The sequence below is a fragment of the Polypterus senegalus genome, chromosome 14 (assembly GCF_016835505.1).
Source record: "Polypterus senegalus isolate Bchr_013 chromosome 14, ASM1683550v1, whole genome shotgun sequence".
NCBI classification, from domain to species: Eukaryota; Metazoa; Chordata; class Cladistia; order Polypteriformes; family Polypteridae; genus Polypterus; species Polypterus senegalus.
In genome coordinates this window covers 91,758,375-91,779,751 of record NC_053167.1, presented here as the reverse complement: position 1 = coordinate 91,779,751, position 21,377 = coordinate 91,758,375, and the positions used below count along the sequence as shown (strand labels likewise).

General features: G+C 38.4%; 1 protein-coding gene across 2 annotated transcripts in view; it reads left to right on the top strand.

Moving 5' to 3' along the window:
- dmap1 (DNA methyltransferase 1 associated protein 1) overlaps positions 1-21,377 on the top strand; it is a 90,619-nt gene that overhangs the window by 17,427 nt on the left and 51,815 nt on the right. For both annotated transcript variants that reach the window (XM_039735912.1, XM_039735911.1), the window contains exons 3-4: positions 5,933-6,024; positions 13,438-13,633. In XM_039735912.1, coding sequence (XP_039591846.1) covers positions 5,933-6,024; positions 13,438-13,633 — 288 coding nt within the window. The remainder of the gene's footprint in view (positions 1-5,932; positions 6,025-13,437; positions 13,634-21,377) is intronic.

The following is a 21,377-nucleotide window of genomic DNA, read 5'->3' as shown; positions in this document are numbered from 1 at the left end:
ATCAGGATACTTGATGACCACTCTAACACCTTCATTTTTTCTGCTGTAGCCACTGAAGGGTCAGCTTGGCCTTGTGTTTTAGATGATTGTCATGTTGAAAGATCCAAGTGTGTCCCATGCGCTGCTTCCAGACTGATGAATGCAAGTTGTGTCATGTTGAAAGATCAAGTGTGTCCCATGCGCTGCTTCCAGACTGATGAATGCAAGTTGTCCTCCAGTGTTTTCAGGTAACATGCTGCATTCATCTTGCCATCAGTTTTCACTGTTACCTGTGCTGGTGTAGTTCACACACCCCCAGAACATGGTGTACTTTTCGGCATGGGCCTTGTTGTGTCCTCTATAAGCATGGCATTTATGGTTGTGACCATAACATTCAATTTTGGTCTCATCACTGCAGAGGACTTTATTCTAGAAGTTTTGAGGCTTATCTAGATGCTGTTTGGCATATTGTAATCGGTTGTTTTGTGGTGTTGGCACAGTAAAGGTTTTTTTCTTGCAATTTTATTGTGTAGCTCATTTTTGTTTAAGTACCCCCTTATTGTGCATCTTGAAACAGCAACAGCACTTGTTAAAAGAGAAGCCTATGTTTCTGCTGAAGTGGCTTGTAGGCTTTTCTTGGCATCTCAACGAATGATCCTGGGGCTTGGTAACAGCAGGACCCCAAACTTTTAACTTTTTTGTCAGAGTTTGAACACAAGTAATAGGTGTTACAGATCTTTGGATGTCTTTTTATATTCTTTTCCTGATTTGTACAATTTAATAACCTTTTTACGCAGTCAGTACAGCTCTGAATGAATTTAAATGGACTATTTATACACACTGAGCACAGTCATAGAAATTACAGGTGTGGACGCTCTCCCTTAATTACCCTTAATTTGAACCTGTGTGTGTCAACTTGTGTGCATATTATCAGCCCCAACATTCAAAGGTTTGTAAACTTTTGATCCGGCCCATTTGGGTGATTACAGTTCTCATTATGATTTAAAAAGGGCACACACAATTATGTGATAATTAATTGCTTTACCTGAGTACTCTCCCTAATTAAAAGGAGAAACTTTCTGCTTGATTACTTATATTTTCCAAACAATGGCAGATATTTCACAACTTCTGTTGGGTGTGTAAATTTATAGGCACAACTGTCACTAGTTAAATCTGTATATTGTTTAATTAAATACATGAGGACAGAAGTATGCCTTGTCTTGCTGGTCATCCTAAAAAACTAAAATGGATGAAATTTTCAGAAGCTAATGGGCTGTAGCAGGTGACCGATGACTGAGATACGATGTAATGTATGTAAACAACATACTGGCATACAATATGAACTTAAACATTTGGTGAATTGTTGCATTAGGAAAGGAAACTTGTAATTGGAGTTTCTTGCAAAGGTTTATTAACTAATAAAATCAATAACCTGGAGAAGAAAGCCTGGAGATGTAAACTAATTTGTCACCTGGAAGACGAAGCAAATGTGAATAGGCATGCTGATGCTGAGGGAGCTTCTTTATACTAAAGTAAATAAACACACAAATAAGTTGTGTAAAATTGTATCCATAGCTAGAATGCTCTGACAGCCATGCCACCAATCTTAAGTACTACAAACATCGCATCGACAGTTACAGGGTTGCATCCACCATGGCAACTAATAAATAGTATGGTATCGGGCATCAAAAATATTGGCAGTGAAATTTTTGTCATTGTCATATTGATTTAAGAACAAATAAATAATGCATAGAATATTTAAATTTCAAATGATATCTACAAAACCAAAAATAAGATTAACAATATGAGATTATTTATTGTAAGAGATAAACATTATTCACTGAACACCAGTTCATATTTTGTTCTTTAGTTCTATTTAGTTCAGCACAGTTCAGAACAGAAGTTGGTGCTTTTAACCTTGCTTTTTTGTTTTTTCTTTCAGAACTTGCATCAGCAAATGTTAATTTAGTTAATTTTAATTAATTTAGCTTAGTTAATTCAGTTTAATTTCAACTTTTTGTGGGGACAAAATTATTTTTTATACATCATTGTTACACTTGGCTCAGTAGTTTGTGCATGAAAGAAATCCCCATGTTATTTTGTGAAAAACGGCTCTTCTCAAAGTCACCCTATTTCATGTCTCATCTAAGCACCTATTTGTCCACCATTTTCTCACCCTGTCTTTACTGGACCCACAGTTTTCCTGCAGTTCTCCATAGTGCATATTACAGATGACTGGGGATCACTGCAGTCAGCCTTGCATTATTTGTTTTCACTGCTTTATACCAAGGTTGGAGAATTCTGGAATGTGATGAATGTAAATATGTTCCAGGACGCTTTATTCTTCAGATCACATGCAGGTTAGAATGGAATAAATAGTTTGTCACTGTAAAACTATAAAATAGTTCAGGAACAGTAGCTGATATACAGTAAAAAGTGACATCGTAGTTCAGGACAGTTCGTCACCATAAACTGATCACAATGAAGCCTCGGCTTTTCAGTAGTCTGAAATCATATTGGGCTGCTTTTAAGGCTGAATTGTTTAAATGTAACTTCAAACGTGTACTACTTTCACTTTTTATTATTGGTTAGAATATGAATTATTGACTTAGTGCACATACTGGTACATTAATGACTTTAAGGCATTTCATTGAATTCACTGTTTTTTTTTTAATTGGTCAAGCCATTGCTTTTGTGTTTATGCTATTTAATTTTATTTAGTTTAATAACATACTGCATGAATGTTGTGTTATATAGCATGCAATTCACAATCCTGCTGGTTTTTAAGCACATCTTGTTGGGGAAAAATGCATTATCGTACAACTGCTGTGGCAGATTCATTGCATAACCATTTAATTTGTAGTTTAAAAAACATTTTGACCATTGTTTCTTGTAGCTAGAGCATCATTTTTATAAAGTGTTTTCAATTACCTTGCATTACAAACTGCTGATTTTACTACTTTTCTGTGTGTGCCTGCCAGATATTTCATCACTTGGTAAACAGAAGCTGTTTTACCTTCTCTCAGAGCTGCTTTGGTGAGCAGCAGGGCTTGAAATTGGAAGAAAGTAAAAGCAACACTGCTGTTAAATATTTCTGGGATATGCATTTGACATTTTCAAGTGAATCATTGCCATTTGTGTTTGCAGGAGGAAAGCACAGTCTAGTACTTCATATATCATTTACACAGGCACACTGTAGAGAATGGGGGGAAAAAGTTGATAAATTTGAATAGACAGTTGAACATCGCTTATCAGACTGCACATTATCTATGTGCCTTTTCTTTTATTCCCCCAGTGCGTTCTTCATTGTGATGTCTGAGTTGCTAAGCTGTTAGGATGTTGCAGTCTATCGTGGGAGGTGACTAGCATTTGAAGGGTGCATCCCACACTTGAAGAAAGCAGCATGTGGTCACCAGGGTTCAGTATTTGTAGCATCCAAGTATTTTCCTGAAATGCCTTTTACAGTGATTACGTAGGATTTGGGTTTATACAATTCTTGCATTCATATAATTCATTGTTTTGTTTCTAGTAATGGACCCTATTTGAATCATTTTTGGTTTTGCTAAACTTTTTTTCTATTCACTTTGTTTTAAACAATATTTTACTGTCTGTTGTAAAGTGCTTTATTTGGTTGTCTAATTTTTAGAACTTTTTACTTTGTTTTATTTTGCTTCTTTTTCACTTGTAATGAATTTGAAACCTGGAACAGTACAGATTTTATTTTAAAGATATACAAAATTGGCATGTTTTGTGTGTGTTTGTGTTTTTTTTTTTAATTTTTTCAATTCTTTCTTGCTATCATTTGATATATAAATAAAACTAACAATTTAAGTCTTTTTTATATTATCCTAAGTAGTTTCCAGTTTATTTACCGGGTAGCTAACAGACTTTAACTTGCATATAGTACATATACTATTGGATTGGACTACTTTTCCTTGGTTTCCTTGGAATTGTAGTCAGTGGTGTAGCAGAGTTGGTTCATCTTCAAAGGCAGTGAGGGGGGACTACAATCTAACACTAAGCAACACCATAGGATAAGTTTAATCAGTCACAGTAACTTCAAGATTTACACATATACGACTCTGGTGGCATGCATTTTTCTGTATTCAGAAAGACACTCTTCCTCTCTTAACCTTAGGTATTTGTGTAATTGGTGGATATTAAAATTTATTAATAATAAATATTTTAAAAATAAAGAAATTGGGGAACTAGAAATTTGTATCTGTAATTTCACTTTTTTTAATAAGTCACCCATTATTATTAATTTTACACTTTTTTCCTTTATGCTATATAACACCACAGTAGCCATTTGATAAGTTATGACTATCTATGTTTTGTGATACCTGTTTATTTTCATCCTGATTGCTTACAGTGGCCATTTCACATTCAAATCAATTTTATGAGCTATTATTACAGTGAATATGTTAAAAGTGGTTTTCCATATAACATGTAATATTAATTATTAATTGTTGTGCTTTTGATTTATTTAAAAAAAGCCACTTTTACTTACCTGGAAAGAGAACTTGAAATGATTAATAACCTATCCTTTATACAGCTCTATACAAAATATGAAAATGTGTTATTTCTCATAATGATGGGAAAACTTAGCAATATAAAGCATGTATGCAAATTTCATAATTAATAACAGATATGCTCATTACATTAAATTGTGGAATTCATTCTGTTTTATTCTCCTATTCCCTTTAAAATTAATTCTGTAAACTATTATTATTGTTCTTCAAGTCTGGAGCACCAAATGCATAGTTTAGTATTAATTATTGATGAATTTTCTTGCTTTAATTATGAGACTGACATCAAAAGAAATTTCTATATGAAATTTTCATTAAATAAGATATAATATATAAGTACAGTAAATAACACATATTTAATTTTTCTAATCATAAGATAACCTAATGATGATATTTTCATGTAAAGACTGATCATTGATCTTGGATAAATTGGCCAGGAAATAAACCAATGATAAACCATAATGTATGTTTTATTAATTTTTTTTTTTAAATAATTTTAGCAAAAATACCAAGCTGTGCCCTGTTCCTTTTAAAAACTTATTTAATTCAGTCATTTGGAATTGTAGTATGTTTGCATTTACCCATCTGAACTTGTCATGTCCAAATAATAAACTGTGTAATGCATTTTCAGAGTTGTTGTGAGTTCATTTATGACCAATGTTGGTCAAAAAGTCCATTGTAGTGCTCACAATCTTTCTGAATATCATAACAAATTTTTAAGTATTTGTTTTTATAAATGTCTTTGTTTATGTAGCAACAGACATACACAGTGAGTTTTACTTGTAATATAAATATATTGCTTTACCCCTGTATGTGCTTCCATTCAAAGACTTCTAAAGCAGTCAGCTTTGCAGTGTAAAGTCTATGCAAGCTGTGTATGAGTAGTAGGATGCTCTTTTTGGTAGAAGATATGGATGATGAAAGATGAATATGAAACAAAGCTAATAAGAACAGAGATGAGAATAATCGGAAGAATGCATAGAGTGTCATGGAGTGAGAAGGCGGCAAATGTTGTCACTTGGTGTGGAGAGAATAGGTGTTCTGCTAGAGAGAAACGGACTAAGGTCGTTTGAGCATGTGGAGGAAAAAACAAAAAGCAGAGAATGATTGGGTGGAGAGGTGCACCAACATGGAAGTGGGAAGATGTGGCCAACGAAGACAAGATTGGAGTTGGATATTTTGAATGGAATGGGTCTCTAGTAATGTGGCGAGCAGAGAAATAAGATTTAATTTGCATCTAGCTAACCTAATAAACCAGAAAAATGACAGTTTAACTGGTGATGATGATGAATAATATTCCCCATATTGGAATCTAATTACACTACTGTTTAGATTTTGCAGATATATTTTTTAAAAAAAAGGTAATGTGTTATTCAATTTTACAATTTTCTTCTGTATAACCTTTGAAATATGTTTATTTTTAGAAAAAATCAAAAAAATCTACTGAGACCCTGACATTTAAAAGACCAGAGGGCATGCACAGAGAAGTTTATGCACTTCTTTATTCTGACAAGAAGTAAGTATAGAGAATAATAACGAAAATGTGTCTCATTTTATCTTTCATATGATTGTGATAATTTATAATGAGTCAATATAGCAAATGTCCCTTTTTAATTAAATTTCAGTGTAAACTAATGTGTGATTTTGCTGTTAGGACTTTGGGCTGGGAACATTTTTTGGTTTCTGTCTTTGTGTGCGTCTGTCTGTACTTCATTTTCTGATCTTTGCTGTAGTTCTATTTTGGTGTTCACAGTGTTGTACATCAGTAACTTTTTTAGTGGGCACTCCTCCCTTGTGATATTTCTGAAAGAAGAACTGAAGAGATTCTTTTCATTTATTGAATTTTTTGTTGAAGTGTTTGAGACACTTTTTTTATGGCCAGCAAAGCCCTGACAGCTGTGAATCTGTCTTTTCATAATAGCTGTTGTTCTAGTTTTTTAACCCATGTGAGAGGCTTCCTGTTATTTTACTCAATTAATTAATGTGTTGTGCCTGTTTTGTTGGAGCAGTTGTTGAACACAATCCACTAGATGCTGCTTTTCCGTTTTCTGAACATTACAATCTCAGCCCAACAGTTACTGCCTCATCCAGTTTTGTCTGATAATTTGGACCAGTCCCACCTATTATCAACTGTTTTATTCACTTTACCATTGTAGCAGCCTTGCGCACTTCCACAACAACTTCATGGTTTGTGTTTCTTGTTGGCATGTTACTCATAGAGTTATTATATTTGCAGCTGGCAGCTCCTTTCAGGCAGTGTCCTTTGAATATTTGTGCTTACTTATTAGGTTTTAATAGATTCTGACCCACCTCTTGTCTTCCTGATTGCTGTCAATAGTTTAGCTTAGACTCTGACACTAATTTCTGGTTGCTACCTTGAAAATAACATTTTTGCGTATGAATAATTTGACCATGACAGAGGTACTTTGGTGACCTGTGTCATTTGAAAATAACATTACCTTACCAAAAAAAAAGTTATTGTTCTCTTCTTTTAATTTAATAGTTTGATTGTGATATTCATGAATTGTACAGAATATGTGGTTTTAATATTATAACTTAGTACAGCATTTTATGAATTGCACATTTTTATTTAAAAATCTTTTATAGCTGAATGTAATGAAATAGCTAAACTGGTCTGTCTTTTAAAAAAATATTTTTATCTTAATGCTTAATATGTCCTACCCTCAGTCTTCAAAGTAATTTTCCGAATATAGTTAATTATCTGGCCTGTGGCAATTAAAAATAAAGATAAATTTCAAACTAAGTGACTCTAATCATGGTTAGTATAAAGTTGTAAATAACTGAGCTGGTCTATATGCCATGTTCCTCTGAAAAATGCTTACGTTATTACAAAAGCAGTGAAACAAAATGTGGCACTAATATTAGAGTGAAGTGACTGAAATGCAGTCTACGATTTTGTGTAAATTTTAATCAACTACGGTATGTAATTATTGAAGTTGTGTCTAGTTTTGTTCTCCTCACTTCTGAACAAGTCTAAAGATATAAGTAATAGCAAATATCTAATACTGTATATGGGTCAACTTGAAAACAAAACAACAAAGTCTGATTTTTCAATAAAATATCATTTTCATTACCTGTCATTAATCAGTGCATTTTTCTAAATGAACAAATAGAAACATACACTCAACCTCAAAACAACAAACACCAGACTCCTAAGAAAATGACCAGTCAATATACTTAATCTGAAGTCTTTTTACAAATGCAACTTTAAAACATTCTTGTAAATATGAAGTTGTAAATGAAATCATGCTGAAAGGAATTTTTATTTATTTATTTTTCAATTCCTTTAAAAGAACATTCTTATATATAAACTAGCAAAATACCCGTGCTTCGCAGCGGAGAAGAAGTGTGTTAAAGAAGTTATGAAAAAGAAAATGAAACATTTTAATAATAACATAACATTTGCTTTCTTTTTGTTTGCATAAGCACAGTCCTTCACCAGCAATTATTTAATGTTAGCTCAGACCCGCACTTAAGTTTCTGTCGCACTTTGGCTGAGTTTGTGCCAAACACTATTCTATCCCTGACCATCTCATTTTGTTTGCATAAGCTCAGTCCTTCACCAGCAATTTTAGCTTAGTTACAAAGTGATCAAAAGTCTCGTTTATACCCGCATCCTCTTATTAAACTTGTATCTTGCGAATATCGTATTTGTCTTGGGCATGACAAATGCCAGCGGTAGCTTGTCTATGAACTTAATTTAAAGTTAAGCTTTACACCTTGCTTTCCTATTCGTTTGCATAAGCACAGTCCTTCACCAGCAAGTTTAACTCCGTTACAGCAATTTTAACTCCGTTACAAAGTGATCCAATGTCTCGTTTATACCTCGTGTCTTCTCATTAAACGTGTATCTCGTGAATATCGTATTCGTCGTAGGCATGACAAACGCCAGCAGCAGCGTGTCTGTAAACTTAATTCAAACTTATGGTTTACACCGTGCTTTGTTTCCGCAGTAGCTGCACTTATGAATATGCTTGTATGCGTCACTCGCTTCATATTCTTTTACTGCCTTCTCAATTGTGTAATGCGTTTTTTGTTCAGCGCTCTTTGGAGCTCTTCCTTGTTCTCTACGTACTGCGTTCACAGTCAGTTCACGTGAGCCGCTCTCTTGTGTGATCTTGCGATGTCCACGGCTTTATCTCATGTTTGCTAAGACCCGGCACTTAATAGTTTCTCTCGCACTTTCGCTGAGTTTGTGCCAAACACTACACCATCTCATCTTTGTTTGCATAAGCACAGTCCTTCACCTGCGAATATTTACCTTATATGGGCAGGCACTCAATTATGTGGGGGGCGTGATGATGCGGGACGCAACTCCGCCTCACACGGCGACCAAGCTGCAGGCTATGGCCGTATATGTGGTCGAAAGTAGGTTCCAGTTATGACCGTTGCGCGTAGAATTTCGAAATGAAACCTGCCTTACTTTTGTAAGTAAGCTGTAAGGAATGAGCCTGCCAAATTTTAGCCTTCCACCTACACGGGAAGTTAGAGAATTAGTGATGAGTAAGTTAGTGAGTAAGTAAGTGAGTAAGTCAGTCAGTCAGTGAGGGCTTTGCCTTTTATTAGTATAGATTTATGTCAAAATATTATGATAAATTCCTGCCTTGCGCCCTGTGTTGGTTGGGATTGGCTCCAGCAGACCCCCGTGACCCTGTGTTCGATTCAGCGGGTTGGAAAATGGATGGATATTATCCATCCATCCATCCATCCATCCTCTTCCGCTTATCCGAGGTCGGGTCGCGGGGGCAGCAGCTTAAGCAGAGAGGCCCAGACTTCCCTCTCCCGGCCACTTCTTCCAGCTCTTCCGGAGAATCCCAAAGGCGTTCCCAGGCCAGCCGGGAGACATAGTCCCTCCAGCGTGTCCTGGGTCTTCCCCGGGCCTCCTCCCGGTTGGGCGTGCCGGAACACCTCACCAGGGAGGCGCCCAGGAGGCATCCTGATCAGATGCCCGAGCCACCTCATCTGACTCCTCTCGATGCGGAGGAGCAGCGGCTCTACTCTGAGCCCCTCCCGGATGACTGAGCTTCTCACCCTATCTTTAAGGGAAAGCCCAGACACCCTGCGGAGGAAACTCATTTCAGCCGCTTGTATTAGCGATCTCGTTCTTTCGGTCACTACCCATAGCTCATGACCATAGGTGAGGGTAGGAGCGTAGATCGACTGGTAAATTGAGAGCTTTGCCTTACGGCTCAGCTCCTTTTCACCACGACAGACCGATGCAGAGCCGCATCACTGCGGATGCCGCACCGATCCGCCTGTCGATCTCACGCTCCATTCTTCCCTCACTCGTGAACAAGACCCCGAGATACTTGAACTCCTCCACTTGGGGCAGGATCTCTCCCCAACCCTGAGAGGGCACTCCACCCTTTTCCGGCTGAGGACCATGCTCTCGGATTTGGAGGTGCTGATTCTCATCCCAGCCGCTTCACACTCAGCTGCGAACCGATCCAGAGAGAGCTGAAGATCACGGCCTGATGAAGCAAACAGGACAACATCATCTGCAAAAGCAGTGACCCAATCCTGAGTCCACCAAACCGACCCCTTCAACACCCTGGTTGCGCCTAGAAATTCTGTCCATAAAAGTTATGAACAGAATCGGTGACAAAGGGCAGCCCTGGCGGAGTCCAACTCTCACTGGAAGCGGGCTCGACTTACTGCCGGCAATGCGGACCAAGCTCTGACACGGTTGTACAGAGACCGAACAGCTCTTATCAGGGGTCCGTACCCCATACTCCCGAGCACCCCCACAGGATTCCCGAGGGACACGGTCGAATGCCTTTTCCAAGTCCACAAAACACATGTAGACCGGTCGGGCAAACTCCCATGCACCCTCCAGGACTCTGCTAAGGGTGAAGAGCTGGTCCACTGTTCCGCGACCAGGACTAAAACCACACTGTTCCTCCTGAATCCGAGGTTCACTATCCGACGGACCCTCCTCTCCAGAACCCCGAATAGACTTTTCCAGGGAGGCTGAGGAGTGTGATCCCTCTATAGTTGGAACACACCCTCCGTCCCCTTTTAAAGAGGGGACCACCACCCCGGTCTGCCAATCCAGAGGCACTGTCCCGATGTCCATGCGATGTTGCAGAGACGTGTCAACCAAGACAGTCCTACAACATCCAGAGCCTTAAGGAACTCCGGTATCTCATCCACCCCGGGGCCCTGCCACCAAGGAGTTTTTTGACCACCTCGGTGACTTCAGTCCCAGAGATGGGAGAGCCCACCTCAGAGTCCCCAGGCTCTGCTTCCTCATTGGAAGGCATGTTAGTGGGATTGAGGAGGTCTTCAAGTACTCCTCCCACCGACCCATAACGTCCCGAAGTGAGGTCAGCAGCGCACCATCCCCACCATATACGGTGTTGACACTGCACTGCTTCCCTCCTGAGACGCCGGACGGTGGACCAGAATCTCCTCGAAGCCGTCCAAAGTCGCTCTCCATGGCCTCTCCAAACTCCTCCCATGCCCGAGTTTTGCCTCAGCAACAACCGAAGCGCGTTCCGCTTGGCCTGCGGTACCTATCAGCTGCCTCCAGAGACCCACAGGACAAAAAGTCCTATAGGACTCCTTCTTCAGCTTGACGGCATCCTCACCGCGGTGTCCACCAACGGGTTCGGGATTGCCGCCACGACAGGCACCGACCACCTTGCGGCCACAGCTCCGGTCAGCCGCCTCAACAATAGAGGCACGGAACATGGCCCATTCGACTCAATGTCCCCACCTCCCTCGGGGCGTGGTTGAAGTTCTGCCGGAGGTGGGAGTTGAAGCTACTTCTGACAGGGGACTCTGCCAGCCGTTCCCAGCAGACCCTCACAACACGCTTGGGCCTACCAGGTCTGACCGGCATCTTCCCCCACCATCGAAGCCAACTCACCACCAGGTGGTGATCAGTTGACAGCTCCGCCCCTCTCTTCACCCGAGTGTCCAAGACATATGGCGCAAGTCCGGCGACGACCACAAAGTCGATCATCGACCTGAGGCCTAGGGTGTCCTGGTGCCAAGTGCACATATGAACACCCTTATGCTTGAACATGGTGTTCGTTATGGACAATCCATGACGAGCACAGAAGTCCAATAACAAAACACCGCTCGGGTTCAGATCGGGGCCATTCCTCCCAATCACGCCCTTCCAGGTCTCACTGTCATTGCCCACGTGAGCATTGAAGTCTCCCAGCAAAACGAGGGAATCCCAGAAGGTATGCCCTCTAGCAACCCCTCAGAGACTCCAAAAGGGTGGATACTCCAAACTGCTGTTCGGGCGCATACGCACAAACAACAGTCAGGACCCTTCCCCACCCGGGCGGAGGGAGGCCACCCTCTCGCCCACCGGGTAAACCCCAATGCACAGGCTCCAAGTCGGGGGCAATAAGTATGCCCACACCTGCTCGGCGCCTCTCACCGGGGGCAACTCCAGAGTGGTAGAGAGTCCAGCCCCTCTCAAGGAGATTGGTTCCAGAGTCCAAGCTGTGCGTCGAGGTGAGTCCGACTATATCTAGCCGAACCTCTCACCTCGCGCACTAGCTCAGGCTCCTTCCCTTCAGAGAGGTGACATTCCACGCCCCAAGAGCCAGTTTCTGTAGCCGAGGATCAGACCGCCAAGGTCCCGCCGGCCACCACCCAACTCACACTGCACCCAACCTCCTTGGCCCCTCCCATAGGTGGTGAGCCCATGGGGAGGAGGACCCACGTTACCTCTTCGGGCTGTGCCCGGCCGAGCCCCATGGGTGCAGGCCCGGCCACCAGGCGCTCGCCATCGAGCCCCACCTCCAGGCCTGGCTCCAGAGGGGCCCGGTGACCCGCGTCCAGGCAAGGGAAAACGTCGTCCAAAGTTTTGATCCATCATTGGAGGTTTGTTGAACCGCTCTTTGTCTCATCCCTCACCTAGGACCAGTTTGCCTTGGGTGGCCCTACCAGGGGCATAAAGCCCCGGACAACATAGCTCAATGATCCTAGGAGCTATGTTGTGGATGGATATTATGATAAATTAAAATAGTCAGTGCTACTCATATATCATTCCTTCAGAATTTTCACCATGCTTAGTTCCCACAGTATATAAGCATCTATGTTGTTGTTATAATATATGGGAGAAACTCCCCCTCCATTCAGGAATGTAATCTAGTTCCCAAATTTGACAAGTAGTTGCTTTGCAAAACTGCTGGTCTGACTGCTTCCTTTTTTCTGTACAGTGCCACAGAATGCCATCTGGAAGGAATTTAGCAGAGAATGAATAACAGGCTCTTGGTACTCTTTTCAGTGTTTTTTGAAGTTAAAGTCAAAACTCTGAATTAAGGAGGCCTCACAGCCTTATTAGTTGCCTCAGACTAGTTTTTGACACCTATACTTAAATGTAGTGCTAGCTGTACTATATGTATAACTTGAACAACCAATTTGCCATTTGAACATACACATGTAACATAACAGAATAGGCACATTTGAATTGTATATTTTCACATGTCTGGAGATTACTACCAAAACATAAATGGTGAAAGAATGACAAAGCCAAGAACTCGTGATTGATGTTGGACTAGCTGATGATACATTGGTACAAATCTTAATTCATTAACACAATTTTTCGGCTATGGTAACAACACATTGCTCTGAGGCTGTGCAGTTGACTTGTCGTATGTGAAGTGTTTTTGTGCTCCATTTAAAGTGTTTGTTAAAGTCATTGTTTAGCAGTCAGGCTCTTTCCAATGTTATATTTTCCGGGGGGAATGCCAAGAAAAGAGTCTGTTACTGATGTTTCACTTGTGCAAAACATGTGTTAAAGCAGTCTTGTATCAGCTGAACTTATCATGGTAAATCAAAACTGTATAAGTATCATCCTATTTATTTGAACAAGACTGAATCAATTTTTTTATGTTTAAATTAGTAATTATACCTGTCATGTTAAATATCTTAATATTTGCAGAGATGCACCTCCGTTACTACCTAGTGACACAACACAGGGCTATCGTACAGTGAAAGCCAAGCTGGGATGTAAAAAAGTGCGGCCATGGAAGTGGATGCCTTTCACAAACCCAGCGCGAAAAGACGGAGCAATATTTTACCATTGGAGGCGCTTAGCTGATGAAGGGAAGGATTACCCATTTGCCAGATTTAATAAAGTAGGCAATAGTTTCTTTACATTTCTTTGAGAACTTCTGTTACTGCATGCTGTCTAATGTATAACATTATGAAACTTGGGCAATATGTGTTATGTGTTCAATAGGAGGTGCCATTTTTAATAATTAATTTTATTATTGCACTGTTAAAAACTTGTAATTTTTATTAATTGTTTTTGTATTACTAGAAAAATGGCTTACCAGTCCTTTATTGTTCTAAATGTTTTTCTGTATTGTGACTAACTGCAAGGGTTTGTTACATATTTGTCTTACAAAAAAAGGAACCGATGGTAAAGACATTGTAGAAGTTAGTAAAGTAATTGTTCAGTCAAAATATTTTTACTGTTTAATTTATTAAGGATTATATTTCAGTAAGTAGTAATTGCTTGGGTTGAGTAATGTACAGTTGCAAATGCAGAATGTGAACAAAATAAGTGAAACATCTATCAATATATAAACCTATCCAGGACTAAAACTTAGGGCCATCATATGACTTCAGAATGGCATTACAGTATTCTTATTTTTTTTTTTTACATATTTCAAATTGTTTAGTTTTTATCATCTTTATTGTCATGTGTACAATGTCCAGTGAAATTCTTTCTTGCACGTGCTAATCAATATGCAGCATTTAGCCACTCTTTAGCATGATGACTACTAAGTATAACTACCACACCTCAAAACTTCTTTCTTGCATGTAAAATTTCATAACACATTGTTTCTACATTTTCACGTATAACTTGACAATTTTGGAGCTCATGTAGTATTTTTAATGTCTTGAAATGAAAGTAACTAAATGATTTTGGTTGTGTTTATATACACTGGCTTAAAATGATATTGGGCTCTTGAGCATTGTCCTTAGGTAGTTTACTTATTAACTTAGTTTCCATGTTCCAAAAGGTAAAACAACCCTATAGCATGTGAAATTGCAAGGCCAGTTATAAACAGCATTGTTCATAATTTGGGCCAAGTCAATTATATAATTTCAGTGTATAAAGATATGAAAGATGCATAGTTTTAATCTCAATTACAGCATTTTTTGCACAGATTAATGAAGAATGCATAATATGAATAACCATTTTCCATTCCCTGCTTATTACTAGAGCGTTTCTTTTCCCAATATTGCTTGAGATTGTCTGCAGTAGTGTACTGTGGCAATAATAGATTAAGTGTAGAATTACTGCCAAAGTAATACAGGTTTCTTTTAGCAATGTTTTTGACTTGTAAATAAAAGTAAAAGTACAGTAGAAATGAATTATATTTTTTAGACATAGTTGATCAAACACATTTGCAATGTAAAGCAAGGCATATAGAGAGTAATATTTGAGCAAGGTTTTACTTCCAAGGCTAGCCAGGCCAGGTCACTTCCATTACTTTCTACTTGTCTCAAAGTACAAATATTCACAACCCAGTAGTAAAGTTACAAGATGGATAATGTCATGTCACTGTCTACTTGTACCATGTAAACTTAATAATCCTATTACTTTAATGATACTTGCTGCAGGAACTGAATTTAAAAAGCTCTAGAAGATACCCAAAGTGTTCTGAAGCAATCAGTGGAAATTACTCTAATTGAATATGGTATATACCGTAAGTGAGTTATCAGGAAAGAGCACAATTTTATTCTAATTAATTTGAACCCAGTGGTTCAATAAAATTGATCTAGTAGATTTAGCATAGTAAGCAATGATCGGGTTTGGTTTGGGTAAGTAATCAGGAAGACTTTTTTTCTTGCTTGGAAGGATGCCTTTTCCACCATTCCTTCTCTTATGATTCCCTTCTTTTCTGACTATTTGCAAAGGTAGCAAGTGAGCTTGATAGCAACTGGAAAAAGAGCATTAATGGTAGTGGGCAGTCATGCCTTCTTCTGTAGGAGTTTATATTGTATGCCCATACAGATAACTCCTCATAGTATAGCAGCTCGATCCAGACACAAATAGGGTTAAGTGAGATGTGAAGATATCATAAGGTTAGTTTTGGTTTAAATATTTATTTTCTGTCAGTAGTTAAACATAACAACTGTACTGTAGAATATTATACAACTGTATTTCAAATAAATAAAATAGCCATATAAAACTGAAATCTTACTTCTGACCAGTCAAAAACAAAATGCACAACTAAATTCTTTGGTCAATTCCAAATAAAAATAAAATCATAAAATCAATAAAATAAATAAAAAAGGTAATACAAAATAAAAAAGTCTCTATTCTGAACAGTCAAAAAGATTTCAAGTTTTACAGGAGAACACACTATATATGTATTGGTCATCTCCAAATACATAAAATAAAATCATAATTCTAAAATCTAAAACTAAAAACTCAAAGGTTTCAAGTTTTACAGGAGAACATAAAATTCATTCTTTGGTCAGTTCCAAATAAATAAAATAGGTGTAAATATATAATAAAATTTCAAAAAACTACCTCTATACTGGTGGGCGGCGCAGTGGTAGCGCTGCTGCCTTGTAGTTAGGAGACCTGGGTTTACTTCCCGGGTCCTCCCTGCGTGGAGTTTGCATGTTCTCCCCGTGTCGCATGAGTTTCTTCCGGGTGCTCTGGTTTCCTCCCAAGTCCAAAGACATGCAGGTTACGTGTATTGGCAATCCTAAATTGTCCCTAGTGTGTGATTGGTGTGTGTGTGCCCTGCGGTGGGCTGGCACCCTGCCCAGGGTTTGTTTCCTGCCTTGTGCCCTGTGTTGGTAGGGATTGGATTCAGCAGACCCCCGTGACCCTGTAGTTAGGATATAGTGGGTTGGATGAATTGATACCTCTATACTGTATCATTTCCTTTGTACAGATTCAAACTGTGTTAGATGGTGAGAAACAAACCCACAAATAAATAGACAAAAAACATTCTGTATATATCCCTAGTGTAAATTCAAGCTGCTTTCAAATGTAAACAGAGGAGGACATAAACAAAATCGACATATTCACTCAATTATTGTCATCTTATGCTTCAAGATAGAAATCTGCACTGTAGGACCCAGCACAATTGCTTGCGACACAGCACTGATTTTCAACGGACAGGAGCTTGAGTCTGAGAAATGTATTAATTAATATTAATATTTCTTAATAATATTAATTTAAAACAGAACCAATATTTATTCTTTCTCTCTCTCTCATATATATATATATATAAATAAATAAAATAAAATAGTGCTAGGCGGTATACCGGTTCATACTGAAAACCGTTTCTTATTTTTGTTATGATACCGATTTTTCTTATACCGCAACACTGGTTTAAATTGCCTAAACAACATTGAGCGGGCGCAGGGAAACTGTTTAAGGGGACCTTTTCACTGCTACACCGCTAAAAAGGCATGCAATGGAGTACATGTGATAGTGGAGGTATTGCACGATGAAAATGGACAGAGAACATTCTGAAACTGAAGCTGTAGCAGACGATAAAGTTAAACATGATGACACAGAAGAACGTTTGCTGGAAAAATGAGTCCGTTTGTTGACTGGAGATACTTTGGATTTAAAAGGTCAGATGTGGACTATTATGTTCAAATGTGTGAATACTGTTTCTATATTACTGGACAATACTGCAAGCCAAGTTGTACTTGTTTTATTTTTTCAATACTGTGTAATGTACCTGGGTACTGTGTAATAATAGTGTGACGACATATTGACTTTATTCTAGACACTTCCACTTTAATCTTGACACTTATGATGAGAATAATTTCGTCATGTTGACTTTATTCTCGACATTTCACTTTATTCTCACTGTTTATGTTGAGATTGAAGTTGTCATGTTGACTTTATTCTCGGACTTTATTAAAGTAGACTACCGTAAACTAAACTTCATCTTAAAATGAATATTTAATTTACTAGATTTTGTCAAACCCGTCATAAGTTATGTAGCACATTAAATGCTTTGTGTTGAGTGTTCCCAAGCCATGTTAATCGCTACGTGCTTCTTAAGCTGACTTCCTGTTGCACTAAGAGGAGGTGCAGGCAGCACACAGAATACATTAATTTCATGATATTCCTGATCCCTGAACATTTAGAATGCTAAAATAAGTACTTGATATAATTTTCATAATGAAATGCATTAAAGCATGTATTAATCATGTGGGGCACAGTGGCGTGGAGGTTCCTGGGTGTTCCCTGCTTTGAATTTGCATGTTTTTCTGGTGGGTTTACTCGGCATGTCCTTCAGTTTCCTTTCAAAGTCTTGTAGTATGTGGGGTTTTGTTATGCTATATTAACCTTGCTTGTGTATGTATTGCTTGTATTCACCCTGCTATGTGCTGCAGGATTTGCTCCTGCCTCTCACACAATGCTTGCTGGGATGGGCAACCCTGAATGGATGGCATAATTAAACATGTATAACTTAAGATTTTTTTAAAAATATTCTGAGGACTCCATGGTTTAAAACTAGTTTATAACTACAGTAGTTTTAATTTCACAAAGACATTTATCGTGTCGTGATTGGTTATGTGGAGAAATAAAAAGGAAGGATATGAACTGTGGGTTTGGTAAGTCAGACAGAGGCAGCACGCATGCAGTAAAGAAAGCCCACTCAGATGAACATCCATTGAATACTGTGTTCATGTCTCCAACCACCAGATCATGAACAAAAGTCTCTATTCTGAACAGTCAAAAAGATTTCAAGTTTTACAGGAGAACACACTATATATGTATTGGTCATCTCCAAATACATAAAATAAAATCATAATTCTAAAATCTAAAACTAAAAACTCAAAGGTTTCAAGTTTTACAGGAGAACATAAAATTCATTCTTTGGTCAGTTCCAAATAAATAAAATAGGTGTAAATATATAATAAAATTTCAAAAAACTACCTCTATACTGGTGGGCGGCGCAGTGGTAGCGCTGCTGCCTTGTAGTTAGGAGACCTGGGTTTACTTCCCGGGTCCTCCCTGCGTGGAGTTTGCATGTTCTCCCCGTGTCGCATGAGTTTCTTCCGGGTGCTCTGGTTTCCTCCCAAGTCCAAAGACATGCAGGTTACGTGTATTGGCAATCCTAAATTGTCCCTAGTGTGTGATTGGTGTGTGTGTGCCCTGCGGTGGGCTGGCACCCTGCCCAGGGTTTGTTTCCTGCCTTGTGCCCTGTGTTGGTAGGGATTCCAACATTTACACAATATTTTAGTTAAACCTGTGCGATACCCATTCATACATCCAGTTTTTGGAGCCTCATCACACCTGCCATAAAGTTCTCTACACTGAACGTACACTTCGGGAACCCTTACTGCAAGGGAGCAGCACTACCGCCACACTACCATGCATGTTTAATACCTGCTTTAATGCATTTCATCCTGAAAATGATATCAAGTATTTATCTTAGCATTCTAAATTTTCAGAGAGCAGGAATATCATGAAGTGAATAGATTCTGTGCGGTGATTGCTGCCTGCGCCTCCTCTTAGTGTTGAGGAAGTCCATTTAAGAAGTACGTAGAGATTAACAACTGGGTTGGGGAACACTTAACACAAAGCATTTAATGTGCTACATTAACTTATGACGGGGTTTGAGAAAATCTAGTAAATTAAACATTGATTTTAGGATGAAGTTTAGTTTGATGGCAGTCTACTTTAATGACAAAATAAACTGAGAATAAAGTGGAAATGTCGACTTTAATCTCGACATAAGCGTTGAGATTAAGGTGGAAATGTCAAAGTAAAGTCAACATGTCGACTTTATTCTCGACACACAGTTTTTCTTTCTTCCCTGTGTCCATATTTTTTTTCTTCACTGTGGCCCTAATACGATTCCCTAGAGCTATACCACAAATAGCATTATAAATGCAAGTTGCAGTTTTATTATTTATGTATATACAGTAGCTAAGCTTGAAGCAAGGTCCATATTAATGCCATTTGCCTTAATGATGGTTCAGCTGGTAAAGATGTCATCACCAAGTTGCACTTGTTTTATTTTATTTTTATTTGGTGAATACTGTGTAATGCACCTGGGCTTGAAGTCTTGCAGTAATAGTATTATTACTGGAAGTTGTACTATTATTTATTGTTATTATTTACTAGTTTAAATATTATGCAGTTTAATGATGGTAAAGTTGTTAAAAAGTCACTTTAATGTGTCAGTGGACAGAGATTGTTAACATTAACAGAAAGTGTAGTTGGTTTACAAAAAATATTTACTATTTATTCCTTTTCTAAGACATGTTCATTGCAATACAACTTTTGACCAGCACCTCTGGATATTTTACCAAGTCTAAATGCCTCTTTGGATGTTTGAAAATATGTTGTCAAAATTTTTGTTTAATTTTTTTGCAAAATTTGTTCAATAAAAAGGTTCTATATTTTGACTGCAACTGTAATGCAATGTGATTCCTACTTTTCATTAGTGCCACCCACTTGAAAACTTGATCACTTTATGGGGCCATGCAAACCTGTATTAATACTTGTGTGCACATTAAAAAAAATTTGTACAATGTACAATTCTCATGACAGTGGAATAGGTTATTCTTAGCCAGTCTACTTCAATAATTGCAGTGGAAAATGTGGTTAACATCCACTCATGCATGGGAAAAAAATACCGTTGAATACTGTGAAACCGGTATAATTTTGAAAAATACCCTGATATAGAATTTTGGTCATACCACCCAGCACTAATATAAAATAAAAACTGTAGTGCCCACAATCTGTACAGTATTATCTCAAGTGGTTTTACACCAGCCATGATGGAGCAAGCACCTGAGGTTGCACAGCTTCTGGCTAATGTAAAAAAGTTAGGTATTTTAAACATACTGGGCAACAAGGCAAGCTTATGAGGTCACTCAAACAGGTCTGTAGAGACGAGATATACTGCTGAACTCAGTGCTGCAGCAATATGACGATTGGCCGCATAAACAAATAGATAACTGTGGTCTCTCTTCTGAAACTGTTCAAAGATGTGACAACAGCTTTAGAATCAGATATTACTGAAAGAACTTGTCAACAAACTGTTCAGCAGTAACTCTTATCCACATGCTCTACAAAGTAGCAGCATTTCTCGCTCCCAGAGATTTGTAGTAATTTTTAATAACTGAGATTTAATGCAACTGCACTAAATCAGAGAGTGCAGTGAACTTCATTGATCAGCTATTAGTATTGCCCTCTTTCATCTAAGAGCATATGAACAAATGAGGAGATGCCTGTATGTTAACAATGCTTTGCTTGGTTAAAATGTGCTTGTATTGATAAGCAAAAAGTACTATGAGAAAGTGGAAAGTGCTTGTTCAGCTACTAGTAATATGCTGACTACAAAATCGTATGTTTTAAGCTTAAACTTATATGTGCGATTTGTATGGAGACAGCACCTACCTTCCGTGTATGGAATGAATAGAAATTATTAACATAGTTCATAATTTATTTCAATATAGAAGACTAGCAAGTCGCCTACTTACAAAGCTTTAACAAGACACACTGATCCTTTCTGAGAAAAGGCATGCTACCTTGTGCTCAGAAATTATTATTATTTAAGTCCCATTGGAAGATCTGTTTTAAATACTAATGAAGCAGAATTGTTGAAAAAAGTGAAAAGGACAACTGGGCCAAAGAGAGGAAACCTTCATTCACCTCCTTATACAAGATCATATTAAACGGGCGTATCAACCATACATGACATTTTTTTTTCCTTAATGGAAGCAATTTGTTTCTGGGAGCGGGAAACATAGTTCATAATTTATTTCAATATAGAAGACTAGCAAGTCGCCTACTTACAAAGCTTTAACAAGACACACTGCTCTTTTTTTATCCTTTCTGAGAAAAAGGCATGCTACCTTGTGCTCAGA